This window comes from Anoplopoma fimbria, chromosome 14 (assembly GCF_027596085.1).
Source record: "Anoplopoma fimbria isolate UVic2021 breed Golden Eagle Sablefish chromosome 14, Afim_UVic_2022, whole genome shotgun sequence".
Classification (NCBI taxonomy): Eukaryota; Metazoa; Chordata; class Actinopteri; order Perciformes; family Anoplopomatidae; genus Anoplopoma; species Anoplopoma fimbria.
In genome coordinates this window covers 10,924,704-10,935,632 of record NC_072462.1, presented here as the reverse complement: position 1 = coordinate 10,935,632, position 10,929 = coordinate 10,924,704, and the positions used below count along the sequence as shown (strand labels likewise).

Genomic DNA, 10,929 nt, shown 5'->3' with positions numbered 1-10,929 from the left:
CCTACTAGTTCAAAGTGAAGATGAGCCACATATTTTCCACTTGTAAAAGTAATACTTAGGCAAACATTTATCCCATATTTATGTATCTTATGCATCTGTTGTCCTCCAAAACGAGTTGCATAAGATGTCAAATATTAAGCCTAGCAACATTAAAGTAACCTATAATGCCATATTCTCTGTAGTAAAGCATAATATATATATATATAAAGCAAGGTATCTCTGTATGCATGTGTACGTGTCTGTGTCCTTCGAATATCTACTGAACTGTTCATACAATCTACTCCACACTTAGCGAGCCTATTGTGGACCCAATGATGGGCAGTAATGTAATTTGAACACTTGACAGGTTCAATAATAATAAACTTTGAATAAACAAGTGATAACGCTCTGTGCAGCAGAGGGGGCGGGGCTTCATTGTTCTGGATATCGGGGCTCTTTCTCGCTTCACTGTAGTCAACTAGTGATGAGCGGGTTTTGAGGACGCTGCTAGCAGCACTCCCAGGGGCCGAACAATCGTAACGGACACGCGTTCCGAATGTTCACGTGCTCCGAACTGGCAAGCCTATTGACAACGCTGCAATCAGCAATACTTGGAGCCAAGCAATCAGCCCGCTCCAATAGGCACATGTTCTTAACTGTGATCACTAGTAATACCATCTTTTTTTGTAGTACTACTAGTAATACCAAATTTGTCTTGTGTTCTGGCCAATATGGTAAACCTCACCTGTAGAGACTTTCTATGAGTTCTGGTATTATTGTTGCTATTTTTCCATGAGGTAAACTAACCCTAACAACCATGGTCCGCTATCTGATCTCATGAAGCTGGTTATCAACTCTTTAAATCAACACAGTGTCTCAATCTGCTTAAATTGACAAATGCAGGAAGAACAGCTGGCAAAAAATCGCAGACTGTTTGAATATGTAAATTAACAGATTACATGTGTATTCTGTTAAATAATGTGTTGCTTGGATGTATTGTTATTATGTGTATGACAATATTTTATCCTTATTCTTTCAGCTGTGAAACAGACACGAGGGAGCAAAGAAATATTAAAAACATAATTCTAAGCAGTAAGAGGGTTTCAGAGCTTTAATAGGCGCTGCTTTTAATGAAGGTGACCTCTTATCTGGAACATAACCTGCTACTGAACAGATTTGGTGTTCAGCTTAAGTTACCATGGCGATCTACTCTGGTAAGAAGTGAACCTCCGCTGTCGGTCTAAAAACCAGAGTTAACCCTGATATTACCTCGCTAACCCCAAATCCTGCTTCGTAGTAAAAGCCTCTGCTCATTCAGTGTAACATCAGGACTCCTCAGAGAGGATTATCTGCTGCAAAACTCCCACAAAAGGCGACATCAACTTCAAAGACAAGATCCACATCAGCTCAGGAGGTCAACCGCCAGTTGAGATAATAAGGAGACTCATACAACTGCGACACCACGGAGCATCACTGACAAACACACAGAAACACAAAGACAGTTAGTAAGAGGAGATAAATCAGAGGGAGACGGTCGTAGTCAGCAGGTGGAATGATGGAGAGGAAACTAATGGTCAAGTTCCCTTCAGCTCTGTGTGTGTGTGTGTGCGTGTGTGTGTGCATGACCCCTCAGGTCAGATCTATAATGAAAGATCCTCTCCTCCATCTCACTGCTCTGCCCTTTGCACTACTCCTGACAGACAGACAGACACACACACACACACACACACACACACACACACACACACACACACACACACACACACACACACACACACACACACACACACACACACACACACACACACACAGAGAGAGACACACACACAAACACACACAAACACACCTAAATAGAAAAAAACCCAGCATGACTGCATTTCCTCAGGCAGCAATCACAGTAGATCACAGAGAAACATACAACAAGGGCACACATTTTGTCAACAGTACAATATTAACATACATTAATATAGTGCTGCAACAACACATTGATGAGATTGATTAAAATCCATTTCAAATATAGTTTGTAACAAATGTCATCATGGATTAGTTTGGTCTTCTTCATGATTCACGTCACACGCTGTGGCAGCATGTATACTTTGTCTATATTCTGCAGATTGGCGCACACACTCCGAACACACACAAATGCGTTTATGCTCTACGTGCTGTTTATTGCCTTTTTACAAGCCCTGTAAAGAAACCAGTCAAGTATTACATGTATTATAGAGAAACAATGGACTGTATATAAGAAGTGGAAGTAGTCACCGTGATGTCACCCATTGGTTTATGAACTGGTTTTGAAGCCTAAAGTTCAGCATTTGGCCTTTGCCATCTTTTTTTTTGCAACCAATGTACAGAAGTGACCATATTTGGACTGCATCTGGTGGTGATGTAGATACCTGTCAATCACAAGGTAGCTCTGCCCTAAAGCATATGGTCTATTTTACTCTAAATGGGACCATAATTCACTAACTGAACAACAAGCGATTGAGACCATAAACTCATGTTTACAATGTTTACTGAGGGAATAAATCAAGAGAGAAGTAGAGTCATTTTCTCATAGACTTCTATACAATCAGACTTTTTCTGGCAACCAGAGGACTAATAAGAGGAAAAATTGCATTCTCTCTAATGGCCATCAGAAGGCGACTCCTGATGGCCATTAGAGAGAATGCAATTTTAAGACACTTCAATAATGGCCTAATTTTTTAGGACCGGATGTTGCTGCCTGAAAGAAAAAAAGCTTGAGTATTCTGTAATCAATTTGATGTCTGCAAAATAATGACTCAAAGGTAGAGTTTTAAGACCTCCTGTTTCTAAAGCCTTCGTCCAACTTTATCAGTGAACTATTTGTTCACACAGATCAGATCTAGTGTAGCCGCCTCGCATCAGCTACACTATAGCGACCATGAACTAATCTTACTCCAGCCACACAAGGTTAATGCCCTTTGATGTTTTCTCTTTGTTTGACTCATGTATATATGTTTATACAATCTGGTTTCTGTTGTTGCTGCATGGAGCTTTAAGTTTCTACTTTTCTTCTTTATTAAAGTGTCTTCATTGTATTTGCTCGTCTCAGAGTCTGCATTTGTTTCTCCTGCTCTCCCAACCAAATTAAAAACCTCTTCAATAGGAGTGTGCTGGTCAATATAACATCAGCACATCAGTATGTGAGTCCGGATCAAGCTGCAGTACCACGGACTAGGGGGCTTGGCAGGTGTGATTGAAGATAAAAAAATAAATAATTTGTGCACACAAATTACTTTATTTATGCTATCAAATAAATATTTTGTCATCGTAGATTAACAAAGCTTAACAATATATTTTAACATATTTTATTTAAGTGATTAACAAATTACATATTCATCTCCATCCAAATTCAGAACCAAACAGCATTGAATCGATCTTATCTGTCTGCTGTTGACTCTAGTTGGTGTTACAGTTACACATTGTTGTTGCTACTTTGGTCAGTTAGAGAGGAGCACTCAGAGTGTTAGCAGCAGGCTAGTAGCTGTCTTTTCTTACTGATGTGCCTCATACTTAATATCTAAGTATATTATTATTAAAGTTATCGTAGTCTTATTTTGATTTTGGGTGGAGACCTGTAGATATACTTCCGATTTTGCAAGTTATTTCTAATCTTTGAAATTCCTTAAATATGATTAAACGACAGTTGTTGTTTTTACTGTTTTGGTTCATTTGTTCACAATATAAATCTGAGATTTAAACAATAAATTTAATAATAATGTAATTTTTTGGCCACGGCATCTACACATTATAACCTTTAAGCAGCTGGCTTATCTCATCCAGCATATACAGAGAACACTAGCATTCATTAGACCTTGTGTTTCTGTTCAGAAGATAAATGCAAGTTTAAAATACTGTTTATTGTAATGCAAAGGAGATTGTGTTTGGACCAGCCAGGGTTGGACTAAGAACAAAATAAATAAAATGGCTGCTGCGTCTGAAGGCTGGTAACGGTAACGATGAGAAACAATAAGGTTGGGACCATAAAACCAAAACAATGAGCTGAAAGATGTCAAAACACCTCATAAAGCTGAAGGACTATTTCTATTAGGATATTTCTCTTTTGGTTTGTCACAACGAGCGATACCTCCCACGTGACTTGTGGTAATGGCTATCAAAGAAAGCAGTCTTAAGTGATTAGCGAAATCGATTTTAAAAATATTGTAGTATGTGAAGCACAAATGCCCCAGACGTTTGATTGGACATCAGACCCGGGAGTTGGGCTTTCCTGAAAAATACCTCACATCCTGTTACAACAACCACCTTATCTTCCAATTCTTCCATATTCTATTTTTCCAGCAATGGAGTTGTATTGTGCACAGGCATTCTCTCTATATCCAGCAGGGGGCGACTCCTCTGGTTGCAAAAAGAAGTCAGATTGTATAAAAAATCCAAATTTACATGGAACTATATGGAATAAATCAAAGCCATGCTTTGTGCAATCCATTTCACGCTATTTATCCATCAGTCTTCATAGAACTTGGCATGCTCAGTGGGTTCACACAGAGAAACGTCAGATGTTATGTTTTATTATCAAAGCGAAGAGCAGCAGGAGGCATGTTGTTTCAGTCAAAGAGGAAAGGATTCATTATTGATCAGATCAGTTTGGATCAAAGAGCATCAACAGAATCATAGCGGTTTGAAAATAGTCTTCTGTCTGATACTTTTATCATCTTTGATTTTTACAGCTCTAAGCCACTGTGAAACACTAAAACTCATTGAGCCCCATTGAGTACAGGAATAGTCTACTGCTATTACATGAATTGCATATGTATCTTATTGAGTGCTGCTAATTGTTATGTCTCTGAGCTGGTTTGTTTCCAGTGTTTTCTGACATCAGACAGTTCTGCAACAGTTTATTATTTTCTCCAACAGCTCCCCGTGTTGCCGGATACCAAATTCAAGCAGCGCGACAAGTCTTGTGTAAGCCTTCATCTTCAGTTTCAAAGCTGGATGTGAAGCAGGAAACGCGGTGGAGGGGGTGCGTTTGGTGAACAAGCCTTATCTAATCTCTTCTGATCTGGGTTCATCTGCAGATCAATGTGGATTAGCTCTCACAGCGGCAGCTTTTACAGTTCAAACAGATACAGTAGAGCTGCAGATAGGCGGGTAATAAATCCTGCAAGGGACATATGACGGGGAAAATGAGGGATGTAAAGCGTGGAAAATCGACCCGAAAAGTGAATGAAGAGATACGCTGTGTTCATGCAGTCATTACAGCGACGGCAGCAAGACGTTGCGCTAATATAAAGATTTAATGGAGAGCCAGGGGGGGCTGCATGTGGTCATGAGGTAGAGAGAGAGAGAGACAGTGATGAAGTGAAGGAGGGAGACGTGAAAGAAACCGAACCATAAAGAAAGATTTAACAAACAGCTGTTTCACTCTGCTTTGGGTTACTTTGGTATTTTTCATCCTGGACCCTATTTTCTCAAGTTTTTATTGTCAAAGTGACTAATAGGGACAATCGTTTTTAAAATTGGTCTGGTATTGATGGAGTACTCTGTAACTGGCTCCACAGAACATAATGTGAGAGCAGTTGCGCAGCATCATTGTAACGTTACGTTCCTTAAAAGTGCTTGTTTTTGACACTGACAGATTCAAATTGTTATCAGAAGTGTCTGACAACCTTATGGAAGAAACCGAAATAAAATGTTTTTATTTGCCTTTTACTTAAACCAATCTGTCTGTTTTTGTGTTCAAGTCCGGCTGAAGGAGAATTCGCGTTGGGAAATTGGAATATTGCGCAGTAACAGCTTCAACTCTTTAGAGCATTCTTCTGCTGTGGGCATAGCTGCCAGGCTGGCACTCACGTTTCCATTGTTGTCTTCCAGCAACATCAATCAATCAATTAATAAAGTTTTATTTGCAACATGTTATCTTATGAGATTTCAGAATGAGACTTCTCACTCTTTCCATAATGTCAGAAATGTATAATCTTCAAACGCAGACAGGCTAATCATTGGTCAGGTCCGACCAGAACAATCAGGGTCCCACAACAATCCAGCTTTGCTCCATGGACTCTCGTGTGATTGTTTCAGGTTTTCTCCATTTTCAGGCTGGTTTGGTGGATTTTGAGCAGGTCTTGGTTAAAGTTACTGTGAGAAACTTCTCAGTGAGAAGAATGTGTATTTCTATAAAGTTATTCTTGATGTCAGGTTGTATTCTGCACAAAATCAGATGAAATCTTTCAGGTTCACCAAAACTCCTTCAGCTGAGACTCCAGTGGGGCTTCCGGCAGAGACCAGCCCACTGAGGACAGTTAGTCACAGTGTGGTCTCCATGGTTACATAGCTCTGACAGCTTGATGGAGTAGCAGAGGGGGCGGGGCTAAGGGAAGGGTCAATTGAATGTCTCATTGTTTTAAAAAAGTTGATTTACATTTACATGAATGAGAGTGGGTGTGTGCATTTCACAGGGAACATGAATGCCCTTATTAATGTGACAGATTGCCACAAAGAGCTAATAGCTCCAATTCAGTGTCGTTGTGGATTCTTTTAGTGCTTGATAAGGCCGCGGACTTCATAGGTCATATCTCACAGACAGAAACACTGATCTGACAACGCCCAGTCTGAAACGCTGGTATTTTTATGTAAAAGCTGCTGTGAGTTCTTTCTGTTTTATGTGAGTATATTGTTAGAAACTGTCTTTTTGCCATGCCTGTATATCTGAGTGCCGCTGTTGCTGTGTTCGCTGCGCGCTGTAAACTGTCGATAAAGAAATGAATTTTGTGAAAACAAAACTTGTCTGCAGTCAGATAAAAATAAATGGAAAACAGCAGCAGCGTCACACTGCGTCGCCACCGGCACACAGTCTGATAACTAATGTAGCCATTGAATTTCAATGAGTCCCTCTGAGGAGAAAATATTCTGAATAACTCAGCCTGACTGACGGCTGCAATCCATTTTATGGTGCAGATTCACTTCCTACCAACCACATATGATCTGTCCTGTGATGTTCATGGCCTTGTTAAAAAATACATCAGTACAAAATACAACATCCCTCCAACAACAGAAGAAATCACTTTTTTTTTAACTCTCTGGAGTCTTTTGGAGCAACATATGAAATATAATAAACTGAAAATATCTGGTCAGTTTAAACATATAAATATATGTATGTGTGTACATAATATATATATTATGTTTTCTGTGTAAATGCTCACGGAACACAGGATGTGGCCACAAGCTGTATTATACTTTATGAATATTGTCAGAGTATCACAACTAAACATCCCACACTCTAATTGTAGCTATTCCTATTCAACCCACTAAATCAAGTCATCCACGAAACCATGAACCGGGAAGTGTAAAGAGCGACAAATGGGGAATAACTTTTGAAGTAAGACAACATGCGAGTCATTGTGTGAGGATGTATTGTAAGAGTCTAAGTAACGTTAGCCTGCCATGCCATAGCCTGTGACTGTCTCTCACATGACCCTTTCCTTGCGTGTACAAGTGGTTCATTGAGTGCCCTCAATTTCTTTCCTTCACCTGAGACACAGCATATTTCTTGACAAGTCTGCCATCTCCATCCGCCTAAATGTTGAGATCTGATCACAATGTTTACAAGAAGGCTTAATAATATCAGGTATGACTGCATGGCCCTTCATCACTTGGATATCCAGATACAGATTGCAGGTGGAGATGAAGCCTTCATCACAAACTGCTGCTCTGGAGTCAGAGAGGAGAGAAGAGGGGGCAGAGCTTTTAGGCTGGACTGATGCCCTGCTCATGTCATGTGATATGGAAGGAGTCTACAAAATATGAGGGGTCCCCAGGGGTCTGAGCTCGCTGTTCCAGCAAAAATTAAAACTGAAAATTATCTTTTGACAGTTTATCAACATCATACCAGCAACATTACTACAGTTTCGATGTCTATATATGTACAATATGTCATAGGCATGAATAAAGATCATATTTACCCTTCATACTTCCTGTTTCTAATAAGGGCTCTAAAGTGTCTTTCTGTTTAGACAGAGGTTTTAGTCTTAGCAGAATCATTGTATTACAGTCAGTGCTGATGTTATTAGATAGTAGTCATGTTTTTATTATTATTTCTGCTATAACTATTGTTGTTATTATTATATTTTATTCAGCACTTCTGTTATTATTTGTATTAGTCCTTATTCAATTATTATTATAGCTGTTCTGCTATTATGTTGTGAGCCCATGCTATTTAACCTTTATCTTTCTAAAATAAATATAAATGACACTCTTGTCATTATGAGAGGAAAACTCTATGCACAAAGAAAGGCTAGCAGCAGCCATGATATATATATATATGAAGTATTAGTTATTGTGGATTTTTAAGGTCTTTTTACTGTGTGATTACTTATTTATAATGCTTGTTTTGATCGTGTTTTTAACTATGTCTCTTGTTTGCACTATCCTTTCTGCTGCTGTAATTCTGCAAATTTCCTAGCTATTAAGCTCCAAGTTAAATCAAAGCTTCCGGTTGTAATTATCACTCCGATGCTGACGGGAAACAATTTACATGTCAGAAACCAGTTATTATGGTGATTCTATAATTCAGATCAACTCAGCTCCACTTATTCACTCTCATCTCCTCTCATTTCAGTAGGCAATAATCTGCAAGTGAATACATTTGGACAACAAAGGATGGTGAATTATTTGTGTTATTTATCTGATTCCATCTCATCTTGTCCTAAATAGTGTGATATGCTTATACTAAACAGTGTGTATAAAAATGGATTTGGGCGTTAGCATAAAACTAAATCACCAATGTGTTCCTAACTCAACCAAAGACTGTTTATAAACAATCGTGATGTCAAACATTGGTTTGTGGACTGCCGTTATGAAACCTCGAGTTCGGTGATTTCCCCGTCACCATCTGGGATTACGGCTGTTGTCATGTTGTTTTCTTTGCTGCGAAAGAAGTTATCATTTTTGGAATGCTAAGGAGTGACGAATAGACGGCGTATAGGTCTCTGGTAGCGGTAGCGACCTGTCAATCACAGTAGCCCCGCCCTACAGCATTCCCTGCTTTATGGTGTATTTTACTCTAAATGGAGCATCATTTACTAAATGAACACCATGCTGTATTGAAGAAGACTTGAAACTAGAGATTGCGACCATAAACTCATGTTTACAATGTTTACTGAGGGAATAAATCAAGAGAGAAGTAGGGTCATTTTCTCATAGACTTCTAGACAATTTAACTTTATATTTATTTTTGCTACCAGAGGAGTCGCCCCCTGCTGGTCAGTAGAGAGAATGTATGTTTAAAGACACCTTTGCATTAGCTTCACTCGGCAGAATCAGAGGTCAGCTCTTTGTGCTCATCTCAACTGGTTTCATTTACGATCTGGATCACAAAATCAGCAGACTGCGATCTCAACCGCGGCAGACCTCTACCAGTTTTTGATCGTCAGTCGGTCGAGCATTTTCTCTAATTCGTTGGCAGACTTAATATTTCATGCAGGACTGTCAAATGAGCATTATTTCTCTCTGTCAGTCCAACAGTGCCTTGTTTGCCTGATAACAGTCTGGTGTGATTTGTAACCCCGGCGGTTTCTTTCTTTGTCCTTGTGGGAGGGAGTCGATATTATACACTCTGGGACTCAAATTAAGTTTTCATATTGTTTCTTTTCGTCAGATCCATAGTAGCTCTTGAGTCTGCAGGCTGGGCCGTGTTCAATACCAATCGTTCTCTCGCACATGGTCGATCACCCACAAAAGTGCGTGGATGTATGTGTGTGTGTGTGTGTGTGTTTTGTGCACAAATTTAAACTCTGGAGAGTTTTTCAGTCTGTTTTTTTTTTTTTTTAAGCCATAAACAATCAATGGATGAGCCCCCTGATGGTACATGCATCGGCTGTGACAAGGCACTACAACACCCATGAGGCTTTGACGAATTGGTCAGGACTAATGGGATATGAAGCCGTCGCATGCTAACAATAAAATCAACATTTAGGGATTCCATTTAGTTTCATTCTTGATGCCCATCCAGCATTGTACAATGATTGTTGCCTTCATATCATATCATACCAAGACATCCTTAAATATTTTTTTATTAACGAATGCAATAGCAGAATGACCCAACACAGTTGCGCTTTTTGGTCCTGGTAAATTCCTGACAATCAGTTTCAATTTCAAATTCCACTCAATTAGCACAAACACTTTAAGCTGACGTTATATGCCATGCTGGTCTCAAAAGGTCTCAAATGTAGCAGGACCAGTCAGGTTCAGACTGGTTCGGGTCTGGTTTTGGCCAGGTTTGAGGTCCATGCAGCTCCAATGTGTGTGTGTGTGTGTGTGTGTGTGTGTGTGTGTGTGTGTGTGTGTGTGTGTGTGTGTGTGTGTGTGTGTGTGTGTGTGTGTGTGTGTGTGTGTGTGTGTAACACTAACATCAATGTTTCTTCCTATGTCAAAGTGTCCTTCACCTAGTCCTGAAGCTCTGTTGTAAATCTCTCTCTCTCTCTCTCTCTCTCTCTCTCTCTCTCTCTCTCTCTCTCTTAGCTGAAGAGAATGTACCACATTCAATATTCTGTAATAAAACACTCTGTCAATACTCCGGTGCTAATTCACTGGTGCTGCTGTTTGCCAGATAGTGTTTCTTTACATTTTCTTAAATCATGCTGAACCAATGCTAATAAAGCACTAAAGTGTGTGTGTGTGTGTGTGTGTGTGTGTGTGTGTGTGTGTGTGTGTGTGTGTGTGCGTGTGTGCGTGCGTGTGTGCGTGTGTGTGTGTGTGTGTGTGTGTGTGCGTGTGTGCGTGTGTGCGTGTGTGTGTGTGTGTGTGTGTGTGTGTGTGTGTGTGTGTGTGTTGTGTGTGTGTGTGTGTGTGTGTGTGTGTGCGTGTGTGAAAAAGACTCTAAATTATTGCATTGATTTGAACACAAAACCTTCCCCTCTGTAGACCCTCTCCAATGATTACACCTCTCGCTCTCTCTTTGTAGGTAGTGGT

At 39.8% G+C, this 10,929-nt stretch overlaps 1 protein-coding gene across 1 annotated transcript in view; it reads left to right on the top strand.

Annotated features, from left to right (window-relative positions):
• Nucleotides 1-1,177: 1,177 nt before the first annotated feature.
• LOC129102784 (lysozyme C-like) overlaps nucleotides 1,178-10,929 on the top strand; it is a 48,922-nt gene continuing 39,170 nt past the window's right edge. Inside the window, 1 exon segment of the mRNA XM_054613053.1 lies at nucleotides 1,178-1,193. Within this exon segment, the coding sequence (XP_054469028.1) occupies nucleotides 1,178-1,193 (16 nt within the window).